The 18,114-nt window shown below is 37.5% G+C and overlaps 1 protein-coding gene and 1 non-coding gene across 2 annotated transcripts in view; both read right to left on the reverse strand.

Annotated features, from left to right (window-relative positions):
- The window catches only part of LOC141326080 (uncharacterized), an 80,716-nt gene extending 69,076 nt beyond the window's left edge, over positions 1-11,640 (reverse strand). Inside the window, exons 1-2 of the mRNA XM_073834777.1 lie at positions 11,450-11,640; positions 2,164-2,236 (exon numbers count right to left, since the gene is read on the reverse strand). Coding sequence (XP_073690878.1) covers positions 2,164-2,236; positions 11,450-11,640 — 264 coding nt within the window. The remainder of the gene's footprint in view (positions 1-2,163; positions 2,237-11,449) is intronic.
- A 1,321-nt stretch (positions 11,641-12,961) lies between these two features.
- On the reverse strand, positions 12,962-13,080 carry LOC141326670 (5S ribosomal RNA). Its single transcript, XR_012354025.1, has one exon. It is a non-coding gene; the product is annotated as a 5S ribosomal RNA (ribosomal RNA).
- Positions 13,081-18,114: the final 5,034 nt, after the last annotated feature.

The following is an 18,114-nucleotide window of genomic DNA, read 5'->3' on the forward strand; positions in this document are numbered from 1 at the left end:
TCTGGACACTGACTCCTACATATATTTGTACCTTTTTCTTTTTTTGTTTTTTTTTTGTAGACTTGCAGTGATGGAAATGGCTATATGTTTAATTCCTCATGCGGGGGACCAATTAGGGGCCCGAGCCCTTTGTTTAATTCAACGTTTTGCAAAGGTGAGAATCATTCTCTTAACATTTGTAAGCCCTGTTGTGTCTTGTGTTGTTTTGAGTCTTTCATGTAATGTTGTGATTGTAGAGCAAGGACACAGACCTGCAGAGGAAAGCATACAGGATACTGGAAGCGTTGTGTGCCGTCCATCCAGCATGATTAGTTTCAGCCGATGTTTCTGCTCTGAAACGAATGCTGCTGGATGGATTGAAGACTGCAGCATTACCAGCGAAACCAGTAAGAGCCATAACAAACCAGCCGGAATCAGAGTATTTACACACAGAATGTGTTCTGGAATAATAATACCGGGCTGGCTCTTGTGCTGTTTGTCAGCCCATTCTTCAGAGTTTGCTGTATGTTGTGAGAGTGATGGCTGAGGATGTTAAGGTTTTTTTTTTCAAGCTCTGCTTCCTCAGGTTGGTCTCAAAAAGTGCAGTCTTCCATCAGACTGGTATTCTTCATAACAGCTCTAATATTGGCATGTTTGATTTGTGTGTTTAGGTCATCGTTCTCACAGAAGAATCCTCAGTTGGAGCCAGCAAACCCGCACATGGAATAATTGATAAGGCTCTGAAGCGTTTTTGTGGCGACAAGAGAGGTGATGTATTTATAGTATCTTATTGCAGTGTATGTTGGCAACTGATGGGCTGAAATAATGACGGTCGTCTTTATCATGTGTTTCAGAAGCCATGAGGCAGTTATTGCACACATTGAGCATCGGATTTATTGGGTCTGAGACTAGGATTCATTGCACAGTTGTGGTCCTAATTAGAGTCTTGTTCCACCACAAAGGTGAGACTGACCGATACTGTTGGAACGACTTTCTGCAGTTTTTGATTGCATAATAATCTTGTGTGGTGGTAAAGCAGAGATCAGTGTGTAAAAATTGTCTGGTGTTTCTGTGCAGAGTCCATAGATCAGGCCTCAGCAGAGCAGCTGATATATAACATCAGCCTTCTTCTAACCAGTACCAGCTAAAAGGTTGCCGGTGCCTCACTGGACCTCATAAAACTCCTAATTTTTAGTCAACATGAGCTAATATCCAGCAGTCCAGAAGAGAGGGAGAGAGTGTTTGCAACCTTAGATCTGAACATTAGAAAAGAGTCCAATAAAGTCACCTTCATGTTGCTTTCTCAGATTAAAGCCATCAGCAACATGCACATGGAAAATAATTGCATTTCCAAAATACGCTTCATTTACAAAAGACTGAGTATGGAAGTTGGGTAAGTCAATGAGAGCTGAACGCGGTCTTCAGCGAGTCACGATCTCAGCGGGTGAAGCTACTGCCTAAGAAGACCAAAGACCCGCGGAAACATCAGCAACAATGTCCAATCCCATTGAATGTGAATACTTTTAATTTAATAAACTTGTTTTCTTAAGTCTGCCTGGTTCTGGTGTTTTTTCAGTTTTAGTCTTGTTTGACTGAGTGGTTCTGTAGTCCCACATGAAGTCTAAACTATAGCCTCAACTTGGTCTCATCTGTCTTTTAGGTCTTTTTATGCTCGTGACTTTCAAAGAAGAACTGTGAGGAGATACTCTGACCTCAAGCTTGCGAAACTTCAAAAAGTTTTTGCGTTTTCTATGAACTTTTGAACCCACTGGTTGCTCCTATATGGCATTTATCTTAAGTCTGTTAAACTTTATTTCTGTCATTTGGTGCTTTAAAATGACAACACAGATCAGCTTTCTTTTATATGGTTTCAAGAGCACAGTGAAACCTTAATTGTAAAATCTCCAGTGTTTTAAATAAAGGCCCAATTGATCAGTAATGATTGTGAAATGAAGCTGAAATGTGAGAAGAGCTGCTCAATGATCCGCATCAGTGTTGATCACAGTAAGACTGAAGTCTCTTCTATGGGAAAATGAGTGTGATGAAAGTCTGATCTTCATCCAACCATCAAGAGACACATCTCTACTGAATCTACAAAAGAAACAAACTAAAGCCCTCGAAAGAAGGGAATCTTTCTGACTCTTTTACACATTGACTCAATATTGACTCTCATTCCTCCATCACACTCTCAGACTCCTTTCTCTTCCAGTCAGAAACAAATGGAGCTTTTCTAATGTCTCTCATTGATGCTAAACACCTGCCGACACAAATTAAACCTTGTTTAGATCAACTAATTAACTAGCACTTCACTTAGTGATGGAGAAACAAAGCTTTTCCAAAACCTTCAATCAATTGAACCCAAATAAATCAGTGTTTGGAATTGCTGGCGATGTCTGCTGATCAAAACACTGGAAATCGAGTAAAAAAATTCAGACCAAACAATAATATGAATAAAAATAAATAACACCACAAACCAATTGCACATGTTTACATGGTATATATTAAATGAAATATACAAATAAAAAATAAGGTGGTAAAAATTATTGTTTTGTAGTGCTGAACTAAATATCAGTGTAATAAATGAAAAAAATTAAATCATTACAATTAATAGGCCAAACTTACAATGTTTTTTTATGAAATTGTGATCACATTAGACAGTTTTCGTATTAAAAACATTTCATGACATGACATGTAACAGATTACACAGTTTGGTCGACCTCCCACATGCAGGAAGAGAAAAAAGGTTCTGCCCCCTGGTTTAGGCTAAAAGGGAGACAGATCTGACCACTGGGCACATCAATCTAACATTATTTTTATCAGACTGCACAATGATAATACTGTTTTTGTATTATAGTAAGGGCTAAGTTTGGGGTTGGGGTAGGTGTAGACGTTAAAAAAACGCAATCTAATAGGTGGAACAATTAATTTCATTGTTAGTTTCCGGTCGGAGCTGTATCCATTCTAGCCACAACCCTGCCCTAGTCATAGCAGGACATGCAATAAGACAGGAGAGGTGTCCTATTTTGCCAGAGAAGGCAAATATGGTAATATTTCTGCAAAAGAATTGCTGAAATTTGAAGCTGTTAAATTATTGTAATTGGGTTAGGTGGCTTAGGTTTTATTGTTGTTTTGTATTTACTTAAATATTAATGTATACTTTAAATTTTAATACATTTTTTCATTTTAAAGAACCTTTTTTGTCCAATGAAAATATATTCTTGTGTCATCCACAAGAAGAATGATGAGTATCATCCCAATAATACCATACCTACAGTGAAGCATGGGGCTTGAAGCATCATGCTCTGGGGGGGGGGGGGGGGGGGTTCTGCACAGGGGACAGGACGATTGCACTGTATTAAGGAGAGGATGAACGGGGCCATGTATTGTGACTAGGGTTAGGTATCGTTTGGGGTTTTTTCGATACCGGTGCCAAATCGATACTTTAAAAGCCTCATCACTAACTAAGACAAAACTACGTTATCCTGAAAGAAGGCCATCAAAGAAATCCATTTCATACGTGTGCTATCTGGGTACACACAATTTCTCTGGTAAGACCTTAACAAACAACAATGAAAAAATACAAAGGCAGTAAACAAGAAATCACACATGATAGAGAGGTTGAGTGATTGGAGCAGTCCTTATATCTGGGTCAGGTGAGGAGAAGAACCAAACGCAGCCTCAAGCAAATTATCTCAAGGAACCACCCACATGAAACACAAACATGCACATACACAGAGAAAACACAAGAGGGCAGAATGGAAACAACAAACTTAGGCTCATAACAATCGAAAATGACAACAAATATGAACCATACATGGATGGAATAAAGAGGGTACAGCATGAAAAATTGTTGTTTTTGTGATTTTTAACACCTGCACAAATTAAAGACCAGCTAAATAATCAACTAAAATCCTCTGTGCTTGGCCGATGCACACACACAAGTTGAACTGCTGTATTTTGCGTACAGTATTTAATCCTGTCCATCTATTCATAAAACACTTCATAATACATTTTTGATACTCTTTAACGGCAGTATTTAAGCATATACTTAACTGACCTTCTGAGAACATTTACAGGTCTTATATTAAGAGAGAGAAGCACTAACCGCTAACCTTTCCTCAGCGCCATCAAAGCAGAATGAGGACACTGCGCTGGCTGAACAGTAATGTCATGACGCAGTACAAATGAATAATATAACTCTTTCTACAAAATGAAACTAATAAAGTTTAGTCAAAAATATAACGTTTTCTTAGACAAAACCATACTGTGAATACGAAAAGCTTGTTGATTTTGGAGTGGCTGAAGGCTGATGAAGTGTATAGAGAAGTCTGCCTGAATCACAGCCTTTTTGACCAGCTAAGAGTATATCATGGACAGTGTTGGTCATCTTACTTTAAAAAAGTAATTAGTTACAGTTACAAATTACTTCTCCCAAAAAGTAATTGAGTTAGTAACTCAGTTACCACATTGTAAAAGTAATTAGTTACTCAGCAAAGTAACTGTGACGTTGTTTTTTATGTTCTATAACGCTATTACGTTCTATAACATCTTTAATATCAAAGATGTTTATATTAACTGATTGAAAAATAAAAACACTATATACAGTATTATAGAACATTTGGTATTTATTTGAGCTCAATAGACTGCAGCCTGCTATATGATATGCATAGAAATAAAAACATATAAAAAAATAAATATTGTGCAAAATAAAGACACACAAATGTAAACTTGGGTAAAAAAAACCAAAGGAAAACCTGGCCATTAGTGCAAATCTCTGTAACTGTATATTAGGCCTACTGCACAATAAACAGAACACTATCCAACTCTTAAATATTCAGTACAGTAACAAAATTAAATATTGAATATAAATAGCAGCAGTAGCAACAAGTGTCGTGTTAGCGTGTGTTGATGTGAGGTGCTTCATAAGATTTGAGTTGCTTGAGGCAGACGTCGATAAAGTCTTTTTTCCTGGGCATAGCGTGCATGTAACATAAACATTCTTGCCTTTAATTTCAATTAACGAGAAGTAGTGCCGGTACTTCCAGTTCACGAACGCTACCTTTGAATTTCCCCGGCTCGTCGCCATTGTCACTCACGCTGTCTTGTGTTGGTAGTCAGAGCGTGCAGAGACTGAGACAGCGTGAGCAGGGCACCGCCCACCCAGCCAATCATCATCGCATTTGCAACGGCGTCATCATCCCCACCCCTGCTCTCTCCAGGCAGCTGATGTGTAGCCAAAGCATGACACCTCGCGCTTTATTCAACCAAATTTTAGTAACGCGACACTTTACATTCTCAGTAAAGATAATGGCATTGCAACGATGGGAAAAGTAATTAATTAGATTACTCCGTTACTGAAAAATGAACTCCGTTACTCACGCCGTTATACTTAAACGGCGTTACTGCCAACACTGATCATGGACTTGAATTTTATGTATGTATCTTGATTCTGTCTCAACAAGATAATCTTCAGGCCTTTCACACCATTGTCAATAGGCTCCCGTTTATTCAAAGCCAATCAAGACAGAAGCTTGCTGCTGAAAGATAGGTAGAAATTAATTCACAAATAAACTATCTAATTAAGTACACACGGTGTGCCTTGAAAACAATGTTTTTTTGGACATGACTCCTTTTGGAAGCACCGTGTCTCTGCCATTGCTTCAAAATGCTGCATGGTCGGGCTACAGAATTTCATCCCTGCCTGCATAAGGAATGGAGGATCTCTGACTTGACCCCTTTAGACGAGACCCCCTCAAAAGTCCTTCAAGTGCAGAGAGAAACATTGCTGTTGTCGACCTGTAGCTATGACAAAATATTTTACGATTGTCTTTAGGCCACGCTGGCCTATTCTGGGAGTGTATTGAAGACACATGTTAACATTACACATCGACTGAGATGCAGATGTTGTGATAATAGTGTTCTTGTTCAGATTAAACAGAGCACCCTTGTCAAAAAATCCTATTGGAATTTCAGTTTATCCTTTAGGATCTTAGTGGATTCTTAGAATCCTATTGGATATTACGATTTATTTTAATGGAATTTCACTTTGTCCTGTAGGATTTTATTGGATTCTTAGAATCCTATTGGACATTACGATTTCTTTTAAATCGTCAACTTGCTACCTTGACACACTTCCCACATCTTTTTTCAAGTGTGCAAAACTGTTTAGAAGCAGATCTCTTATAAGTGGTGAACACCTCACTTCTTTCTGGGACTTTTCCAAACTCCCTGAAAACTGCAGTTGTTAAGCCCCTTCTGAAAAAGATCTTGATAACACCATATTGAGCAACTATAGACCAATATTGAAAAGATTGTTTTTAATCAGCTGAACCACTACATAAACTCAAATGGATACCTGGACCATTTCCAATCTGGTTTCAGACCACATCATACTGTAGCACAGAGACAGCGCTCAAAAAGATAATAAATGATATTCACCTAAATTCTGGAGGATAAGAGGAGAGAGTACAGACCAAAGGAGGTTGGGCTTATTTCCTTTTTCGGGGGACTGTGGATCTCGGAGGAAGCGTGAGAGGATAAGAGTAGATTTTCAGACTTACATTGGAAATAAAATGATAACGTTTCGAATACTTACATCCACTTTGTAGCTAGCTGTGCAGAAATTAAGCAGAAAGAGCTGCAACAGCATTAAGTGAACAGTACTGCAACGGCAGTAAGACGCACAGAGAACTTGTGCACTCAGTGGTCAAACCTCTAGTTTGTGAGGCTCCTCGTTTTTCCTCTGAGATGGGTAGCATCTAGCCCACACAAAAACCTGCCCGTCTACTACATTTGATACTATGACAAGGCAACACATGAACATAAACACAGACATTGCCAGAGAAAATAAAATGTTAACTGATGATGACAGCATTGTTAATGTTAATATTAGGCTATCGTCGCTCGCTGCTACACACAAGACGTTCACTTAGACCAAAGGCAGACAGTGAATGTCATGTTGTTTGTAACATCACGACCACAACTGTTATATTGCTTTAATAAAGTTGTACATGTCCTCTACACTATCCATACATAACCTTATAATCCTAGTCCTAGTGGACACACTAGTAATTTGTAGGGGTGGGAGAAAAAATCGATTCTCCGATGCATCGCGATTCTCTCTTCAACGATTCTGAATCAATTCCTAATATTTCAGAATCAATTCTGAGCTTGTTTTTTCCCCGCATATGGCACGTGTGTGCGTTAGAGATGTGGCAGGATACATTGCACAGAATTTGCACTGTAGTCACGTGCGCACTGCTTGACAGTATGTGCTTCCACCCGTCGTGTTTGCGATATGCTTTCATTTCTGCCTCTGATTTCATTTCACTCGCGCACTGACAGACTTTCACGTGCCCTTTGTGTTTGTTCGTCCTAAAGCTCGATTGCGGATGCGGTTAAATGCACTTGCATTTTCGAATAGTTTTAAACGAAACTGTACATACAGTCAGTTATGTTTTGAGAGCAGGACAAAACATCTGATATATCGAAATAGATCTGTGCATGGCGTTCCATCCATATAAGCTGCTAATGCTCCGCATACCCAGGCTGTCAGAGAGAATGTGTTCACGTGTTAAATAATATAAACATGCTTATAAGTTGATCCTTTATTTGAGATTGAATCTTCCGGGAAAGCAGATTCTCCGCATCTTTCTCGACTCCTCACAATTCTCAGTTTTGCTGGCATGCGAGTGATTTCATTCACAGCTTACCCCGCGAAGCGCTCGCCCAAACGCGCTGATGCTGCCTGATGCTGAGGAAAAAAGAAAAACTATTGTCTGTAAACTTTCGGATACCTAAAGAACACTTATTTTAAATAATTGTTTTAAAAAGTATCTTGCTTATATAATTTAAAAAATAAAGTAAAATTGGCACAAAATAAATTTGATATAAAACGTATATGAAAATGTAGCCATGTGCAGTACTATTGAAAACTGAGAATGTGAGCATTGTGCTATTTAGTTGATAATGAAAACAGTAATTAAATTGAATCTTGAAATCAGTGAAGATTGACACCTACTTTTACAGAGGTTAAGCAAAAAGCATAGAAACTGCAATTTTACATGTTTTTTAAATTGTAAAGTTGTATTTGCACAGCAGAAGAATTAATTGGGGAAAAAATTTAGATCAAGAATAGTTTTGGAATCGGATCGTGAAGTGCCTGAAGATTCCCACCCCTAGTAATTTGTTAGCCTGATTGCTCTCTAACGTTAGCTACGTTACTTACCTTGAAAGTTATGGATAAACTCTTAGTGGAAAAATTTATATCCTTTATCCTATTTGTTCCTCTTTGTCACAGAGTTTTCCTCCACGACTCTTATCATGTCGGCAAAAGTTATCTTTGTTATGTAGACTCTCTCCATTTTAATTTTAAATTACCCGGCTTTCTGCTGTGTTGACATTACACAGGAAGCCCGCATACCCTACGATTGTGTATTTCCGGTTTCTATGAGAAAGGTCTATTCTTGGACTGTTTTAGGGTATGGACAAACAAACTGTATTCTTTTAACAGAATGAGTTTACCTGGTTTTATCGTGTTGTTTTAAAGTCGTTTATGTGAACCTTGTACATACACCAAATCTATTTAAACCAATCTTCTTTTATGTCTCAATCTTTTAATGACCAGTCATCTCTCTAAGTTAAATCTGACCCCATTTTAGTCTTGTAACAAGGCTGATAAGGAGAGTTTTACAAACTGTATCATCCACTTCACTTGACATTCTCCTGAGTCTGTGTTCCTGACAAACTGTTTCTAACATTGATCATTTGAATCATATTCAAATGATTCTGAGTGATACTTAAGACTTTAAGTAATGGCTGATAAATATTCAGCTTTGATTACATAAATGTATTTCTGTAATAATATTATTTTTTATGTATATTAAAATAGAAAAGCATTATTTTAAATATGTTATATATTCCTCAATATTACCTTTTTATTTTTGATCAAACAAATGCAGGCATGCATTTAGCACAAGAGACTTATTTAAAAATGTTAAAAAAATAGTAATATTCCCAGATTGGTACTGTGTTCACAAACTTGGTTTGAACAATCAGGGATATTTGCAGTGTTGTTTTTTGTGCATTGGTTTAGCAAAGTATCAATGTATTCTGCTTTCAATGGTGCTTAGTGTCTTTATAGAGAAGTAACACACACGGAAAGGGGCCATGAAGCGCATTTGGCTGTAGATAAAAATAATAGAGGATGTAACGCCAATAGATTATTACAATTAACGACCATGAGCACTTGTGGTATGTTTTGACGTGCTGCTCAGTTTATCTAGAAATGATAAAACTGTGCCTTCATTGTCTCGGGGTCTGGTTGAAACCAAGCCCCAGTCTGCCATTTGAATAGCTTGATAAAGTGAACGTTACCGTTTTTATAACCTGCCCTACTTAGAGTTGAGTAACACTTAAAATAAACTGCAAATATAAGACTATGAAATCTATCAAGACTAGGGATGGGAATCGAAAACCGGTTCTTGTTGAGAACCGGTTCCCAGTGTTTCAATTCCTTTCAAATTTTGCAAACGATTCCCTTAACGATTCCAGTGGGCACGAATGACGCCATCACGCGCATTGCGTAACTTACGCACGTTGCGTAGCTTACGCTTAGTCAATAGTAAGGAGTCCGGAGCGGATCGAAAACGCAACATTCTTTTATTGTTATTGCATGCTGTGTGCGCAAATGTTTTATCATGTTAGTGGTATTTCCTCCCTTTGAGGAAATATCCACGCTGCAAGTATTGCAAGTTGCCCTATTTTCGTCTTTTTTGGTGAAATACAACCAGTCCTTTGAGCGTTTGTTCCGCTTAGGCGCCAACAGTTCTCAACCCAGCAGCGGCAGCAGCAGCAACAACGTTAGCATGTCCTCGGCTAATAAAACTGATATTTAATAAATAATAACTAATTAACTAACAAACACTGCCATCATATTAGCTGTGTAAAACTTGCTGTTAGTAACAGTTAACGTTAAATGAACGCCTTCTCATGCATTACATTTTGATGACCATCACATAAGTCCAGAAAGATCACGTACCCTTCCTGAAAAAGCAGATATGCTTATTTTTTTGCAAAATAATTGTTAAATCTTCATAGCAAGCTGATGGTTGCAGATTTGCAAAATGCACAGTTCAGTTGCATTTTACACTGTATTGTATTTGTCACTGGCTGACAGTTCTATTTTTGAGTTCATATAGGCCTATATTTTGTTAATTTTACAGAAGAATATTTATTTTATTATTTAATAAATTCTCATTGGTGATGGTGATGCTAATCAACAATTTGTTGTCCCTTTTCTTCTAAATGAGAATCGATAAGGGAATCGATAAAGAATCAAATCGTTAAGCAGAATCGAAAATGGAATTGGAATCGTAAAAATCTTATCAATTCCCATCCCTAATCAAGACGTCAGCGGATAATGAATTAACTAATTCAAAAACGGCATTACCAGCTTCACTTATAAAACCAGTTTATGCTCTTCGTATGGCTACAAAAGTTCTTGAAATACAAATACATCATGGTAGTCCTGAAATAAATTGCAGGAGCAGAGGTAATTCAGTCCTTCAGTCATCTAGTTCTGGTGCAGCATCACAATGCTTCCGACACTGAGATTGAGTTGCTCTGGTGTGGTGAAATGTTACTGAACCGTCCTGATGAAAAATTACTCATGTTGCATACCATTGAAGATTCCATTATGAAATCAAATGTACCTACAGCAACAGAGATAGCATGACTTGGGCTTAAGACAAACATGACTCAGGTGAGAAAACAAAACACTCTCTACTCATCTGTAAGTATTCGGCTTCTATTACATTTTCTTCTACTTTTCCCATGTTCACACTTAATGGGACCCCAGTTATTACTCCACACCTCCATATTTTATTTCCCATTTGATTGCAAATTTGAATCATTGCTCATATACCATTTGAATTTTATCACTATTCCTCTGCTCTTTACTATTACATATTACCATCAATCCTCCATCCTCAAGAACTTTTTTTACACATCTCATCTGCTTGTTTCAACTCATTTATTAATGCAATTACTCCTCTGTAAATTGCACTACAATTTTAATTCCTCCCATTCTCAATTTATTTGATCTGAAGATCTGAAAGATCCCATGCATTTAACCTCCCCTTGACAAAATGGGGAGAGAAGTGGTCAAAAGAAACTGTGATACAGATACAGTCTACTTGTGATCCAATCAACCAAAACACATTTAAACCCAGGTGTAAACAAAGCCCAAATTCACTGCTCAGATATTCTGAAACTTATCAGAGGTGCTTCTGTGATCCTCAAGATTGTCTTGTTTGAGTGATGGCACAGCAAAGACTTCTCTCTGGTGTTATTACATGACTGTCAAACTGATAACCTAAAACTACAGATCTCTCATGTGTGATACCTCATGTGGTATTTAAGTGTTGCTTTATTTCTGAGACTCTTTCCGCAGTGACCACATATAAATGACTTTTCTCCAGTGTGAACTCCCATGTGCCGGTCAAGGTGTCCTTTTTGCCTGAAACTTCTTCCACATTGCTGGCAGGTGAAAGGCTTCTCTCCTGTGTGAACTCTCATGTGGTTTTCACGGGTTGCTTTATGATTAAACCTCTTTCCGCACTGAGGGCATGTGTAGGGTTGCTCTCCAGAGTGAATTCTCATGTGGACTTTAAATTGTTGTTTTCGACAATAACTCTTTCCACACTCAGAGCATGTGTAGGGTTTCTCTCTATGAGTTCTCATATGGACTTCAAGGTTTTCTTGTTGATCAAAACTCATTCCACACTGATCACACATGTAATGATCTCCATTGTGAATTCTCATGTGTCTGATAAAGCTTTCTTTTTGAGTGAAACTTACTCCACACTGTTGGCAGGTGAAAAGGCTCTCTCCAGTGTGAACTCTCATGTGACTGTCAAGGTTTCTTTTCCATTTAAAACTGCTTCCACATTGTTGGCAGGTGTAAGGCTTCTCTACATTGTGAACTCGCATATGTCTGTTAAGGTTTCCTTTTTGGTTGAAACTTCTTCCACATTGTTTGCAGGGGAAAGGCTTCTCTCCAGTGTGAATTCGTAAGTGTCCTTCAAATTCTCCTTTATAATTAAACTTCTTCCCGCACTGAGGGCATGTGTAGGGTTGCTTAACCATCCAAGTACTAACCAGGCCCAACGCTGCTTAGCTTCCGAGATCAGACGAGATCGGGCGCTCTCAGCGCGGTATGGCCGTAAGCGAGGGCTGCTCCAAAAAGTGGGCTATTTAAAGATCAGCCTCCGTAAAAGCCAGCATATTATATAAATAGTGAAGAAAAGGCAAAAGCTTACAGCACCTGGTATTCCCAGGCGGTCTCCCATCCAAGTGTAACAATCGGCCTTATCAGCCGAGTTACAAGACTAAAATGGGGTCAGATTTAACTGTGAGAGATGACTAGTGGTTAAAAGAATGAGACATAAAAGAAGATTGGTTTAAATAGATTTGGTTTATTTACAAGGTTCACGTAAAAGACTTTAAAACAACACGATAAAACTAGGTAAACGCTGTTAAAAGAATACAGTTCATTTGTCCATACCCTAAAAACAGTCCAAGAATCCCAGTGTGTTGATAAGTCCAATGTGAGTGTCCACCAGTGTATATACAATCCACAGAAAGTGTAATCCAAAGTTTGCAGGTGGTGAATGGAAAGGTGAGCTCTAAAATATGCAACTCCTCAATCCAACAGTTTGGTGACTGTCCTTTGTTTGTCATGCTGCTCTCTTATACAGTTGTACTTCCTGCTTCCTGTCATGTGTCTAGTCACATGCCAGGCCAACCATCCATTTATTAAAGACACAAACACACTTAAAATGTTAAGAGTAATAAAATGGCCTAAAAAACATGTAAAACACTTAAAACTCTATAATACATGTAAATGATTGTAATAAATAGAGCGGTAAAACACGTCTTTCTAAAAGCCAGCATATTATATAAATAGTGAAGAAAAGGCAAAAGCTTACAGCACCTGGTATTCCCAGGCGGTCTCCCATCCAAGTACTAACAAGGCCCGACGCTGCTTAGCTTCCGAGATCAGACGAGATCGGGCGCTCTCAGCGCGGTATGGCCGTAAGCGAGGGCTGCTCCAAAAAGTGGGCTATTTAAAGATCAGCCTCCGTAAAAGCCAGCATATTATATAAATAGTGAAGAAAAGGCAAAAGCTTACAGCACCTGGTATTCCCAGGCGGTCTCCCATCCAAGTGTAACAATCGGCCTTATCAGCCGAGTTACAAGACTAAAATGGGGTCAGATTTAACTGTGAGAGATGACTAGTGGTTAAAAGAATGAGACATAAAAGAAGATTGGTTTAAATAGATTTGGTTTATTTACAAGGTTCACGTAAAAGACTTTAAAACAACACGATAAAACTAGGTAAACGCTGTTAAAAGAATACAGTTCATTTGTCCATACCCTAAAAACAGTCCAAGAATCCCAGTGTGTTGATAAGTCCAATGTGAGTGTCCACCAGTGTATATACAATCCACAGAAAGTGTAATCCAAAGTTTGCAGGTGGTGAATGGAAAGGTGAGCTCTAAAATTGGCAACTCCTCAATCCAACAGTTTGGTGACTGTCCTTTGTTTGTCATGCTGCTCTCTTATACAGCTGTTTGGGGGGAACAGTTTGTTTGTTTAATTTAGTACTCGTTTTTTTGGGTTGTTTGTGTTAAAAATGGCGGACGGATGCATGGTAACAAACTTGGCTGCGGCAGGAGAAACTCGAGCGGATATGAATAATGGACTGGCAGGAGGACGGCGAAAGGAAATTGATAATGGATTAGGAGGAGAAAGAAGCACGGCATATGACAATGGACTGGCAGGAGGAACAGGCAAGGCGATGGACAATGGACAGGCAGGAGGAAGGCGTGAGATGAATGGCAACGGACTGGATATACGACAACGAGCAGGAAACGAAAATGTAAGGAATAAGGCTTTTGAAAGGAAATATTTGAAAGAGGCTACGCTAATTGTACATGTTGAAAATGTGAACAACGTGAGGGCGGAGGATGTCATAAATGCAGTAACAGAACAATGTGGACATGGGAAAATTTTGGCTTTAAGACCACGACAAGGGAGGGAGTATGAACTAACAATGGAAAAGGAGGAAGAGTGTGAGAAACTGTTGGAAGGACTGAAGATAAAAGGAACTGATTGTGAAGTGAAAAAATTACATAGCAGAGACTATGTTGTTTCCTTCTTGCACCTGCCTGTCTACCTAGAAAATAGTAAAATTATAGAAAAATTGGAAGGATGGGGTGTTGAGCCCATTACAAAAATAAAAAGGAGATGTTACCCGGGCACAGATATAGAGGATGGAACAAGGTTCCTAAGAGTGAGGTTCCCTAAGGATGTGGCGTCACTACCATATAGTACTAGGCTGGAGACAGCCGAAGGGGTACAGCATTTCCGGGTGATGCACAGTCAGCAAGTGAAAACTTGTAGGCTGTGCATGAGCCCGGATCACATGCTGAAGGATTGCCCCAATTTTAAGTGCTATAAATGTGGAGAAAGGGGACACTTTGCACGAGAGTGCAGTGCTGTCAGGTGCCCGGAGTGTGAAGAGATTTTAGATAAATGTGAATGTTGGATGGAGGGGGAGGAAGGAGGAAAGGAACAACAGGTGGACAGACAGGTGCAAGAAGGAAACAATGAGGATGATGCACAACTGGATGGAGCACAGGAGGAACAAGGACTACAACAAGGAGAAATGGAGCATATAATGAGAAATGGACAAAAAGCTGGGGATTTTAATGAAGATGGAGAAAAGAAGGAGGGAGAAAATCAAATGATGGAGATGGAACTTTCAGATATGGAGGGAGATGGACAGGGAAAATTGGAGCAAAACAAAGAAATGGAGTGTGAAGAAGAAGCAAAGATGGACACTATGGACAGAGGTATAAAAGGGCATATAAGAAGAAGAACACTGAAGGTAAAGCCAAATTTGGACAATGTTAGGAAAAAGACTAAAGCAAATATGTATAATGTGTTAAGGAGTTTGGAAGGAGGGGAAAGTGAATAATGTGTTCTAAGTATTTAATTTTAATTTTATTTATTCTTTTAATGGTTTTTAATTGTGTTACTTTTAATGTAAGAGGCTTGATGAATGTTTGGAAATTTGAAAAGGTTAAGGAGCTGTGTAAAAAACAAAACTTAATATTTTTACAAGAGACAAACTGGAAAGATGGTATAATGGATGATTTTAAAAGGAAATGGCCAGGGCATATATTTTATAATAATGGAGATGGAAGGATGGGAAGAGGAGTTGCTATTTTAGTCAAAAAAGATATAAGAATAATGTTGAAGAAGTATATAACGACAAAGAGGGGAAATGTTTAGCCATAAGAATTAAAGAAAATAATATGACTTTATGTAACATTCATGCTCCAGGAGCAGGAAAAGAAAAGAAAGATTTCTTTAACAGGATAAAAGGGCTAATGAATTCATGGGGAGAAACTATTTTAATTGGTGATTTTAATACTGTTTTTAATAGAATTGATTTAGCGAATGGAATGGTCTTTAAAAATGACAGTGGGAGAAAAGAGTTGGAGAAATTAATGGCTGAGCATGAAGTAGTAGACATATGGAGAGCAAGAAATGAGGGAGTAAGAGAGTATTCAAGAAGACAATTAGTAGATGGTATTTTAAAGCAAAGTAGAATTGATTTTATGTTATGTAAGAGAAAACTGGGTGATTTTATACAAAGTGTTTACTATAAAGAAACAGCGATGAGTGACCACAAGTTTTTATTTGTGAAGATTGATTTTAATGAAACAGAAAGAGGAAAAGGGATATGGATTATGAATACAGAAATTCTTAAAAAAGAATCTTATAGGAGAGCAATAGTGGATATAATAAATGCTGAAAAACACAATGACATGTATCAGGAAGATAAACGAATATGGTGGGATAATACAAAATATGCAATTAAAAAGTATACTATTAATATTAGTAAAGCAATACAAAAAGCAAAAACATATAAAGAAGCGGAGATAAGAAAAGAATTAAATGAGAGATTAAATCAAGAAAAGGTAGATGTAGAGAGAATACTGATTTTAGAGGAGGAATTACGAAACATAGAGGAAACTAAATGTAGAGGTGCAATGGTCAGAAGCAGAGCAAAATTTACCGTAGATGGAGAAAAATGTACAAAGTTCTTTTTCAGTTTAGAAAAAGGTAAGGCTAATGGAGAAATGATAAGAGAATTAAAAAAAGAAAATGGAGAGGTAATAAAAGAAACAGGACATTCTGAAGGAAGTTAGGGACTTTTATGAAGGCCTTTTCAAAAAAGGGGAAATAAACGAAAAAGAAGAACAATTTTTATTTGACCAGATTGAGGGAAGAGTAACAGAAGATGATAAAAATATTTGTGATGAAGAACTACAAATAGAAGAAATTAAGGAAGCTATAATGCAGTTAAATAATGGAAAAAGTCCAGGTTTAGATGGACTTGTATCTGAATTTTATAAAGTTTTTAAAGATGTTTTAGCACCAATTTTAAAGGAAATTTTTGATGAGATTTTTAAAAAGAAAGAAGCAACACATTTAATGAGAGTTGGTTTAGTTAAATTAATATACAAGAAAAAGGGTAAGAAAAATGATTTGAGGAATTTTAGACCCCTAACAATGCTAAACTCAGATTTCAAGGTTTTAGCTAAGGTTTTAGCAAATAGACTCAAAAAGGTTTTACCGAATATTATTAAAACAAGTCAGGCATATGGAGTGAAAGGGAAAGACATTACAGACATAATCAGCAGTATAAGAGATGTAATACAGTATATGAAAGAAGAGAAAAAAGAGGGATATGTAATAAGTGTGGATTTTGAGAAAGCATTTGACAGAGTTGAACACAATTTTTTATTTGGGGTTTTAAAGAAGGTTGGTTTTGGGGATAGGTTTTTAAAATGGATTAAGTGTTTGTATAATGGAACTACTAGTCGTATCAAATGTAATGGTTTTATCACAGAATGTTTTAATGTAACAAGGTCTATAAAACAGGGATGTCCACTTTCTGCGCAACTGTACAGTCTAGTGACTGAAGCTCTGGGCTTAGCTATAATAAAAGACAAAGAAATAAATGGAATTAAAATTGGGGAAGTGGAAGAAGAACAGAAAATTTACCAGTACGCAGACGATACTACATTGATTTTAAAAGATATTAAAAGTGTGGCAAATGCAATGAAAATTATTCAAAGATATTGTAAGGGATCAGGTGCTAAAGTAAATATGGAAAAAACTGTGGCCATGAGAATAGGGAATGCGTGTATGTTACCTGATGTTTTTAACTTCAAAGACCAGCAAGAAATAAAGATTCTAGGGATAACATTTGGAGAAAATGGAAAAAGAGTTAAGGAGATAATGTGGGACAAAATAATTGGAGAAATGGAAAGGAGGTTGGAATGGTGGAAACAGAGGAGAGTAAATCTGAAAGGAAAGGTACTAATCGTAAATACATTGATGCTGTCAAAAATGTGGTATGTGTTGGGTGTTATCCCTATGGATCGATGGCAAGCGCAAAGAGTAAAACAATGTGTTTTGAATTTTATCTGGGAAGGGAAACCACCAAGAATTGGGTACAATGTTTTAATAGGGTCAACGGATAAAGGGGGTATAGGATTGATAGACCCAGAGACAAGAAAGAAAAGCATGAGAGTCAAAGTGGTGAAAAGGTATTTAAACAAGGATTTTATAGCAGAATGGAAGCATGTAATGAGGTTTTATCTTAACAAATGTGGGGGTTTTAATATGAATGATGATATCTTATGGATGAAACTGAAGCAAAGCATGATGAATGGGATTCATGATTTTTATAGAGAAGTTTTACAAGCATGGACAGAGTTTTTCAATTTTATTGATTTTAAACCTGAAGGAAGAAAAATGTTATTGAATCAACCTTTGTTTTTAAATGCTAACATTTTAACTCAGGAGAAAGAAGTATATTTTAAATATTGGTTGGAAGCAGGTGTACGACAAGTTAAGGATGTTTTATACGAGATTAAAGAGGGTTTTTTACCAAGCCAAGTAATTGTGGATGCTGTGCATGAGATTGGGGAAGACATTAGAAGAGAAACTCTAGAGAAACAATTTGAAATAGTGAAAAGGGCAATACCTAAA

The sequence above is a fragment of the Garra rufa genome, chromosome 2, assembly GCF_049309525.1.
Source record: "Garra rufa chromosome 2, GarRuf1.0, whole genome shotgun sequence".
NCBI lineage: Eukaryota > Metazoa > Chordata > Actinopteri > Cypriniformes > Cyprinidae > Garra > Garra rufa.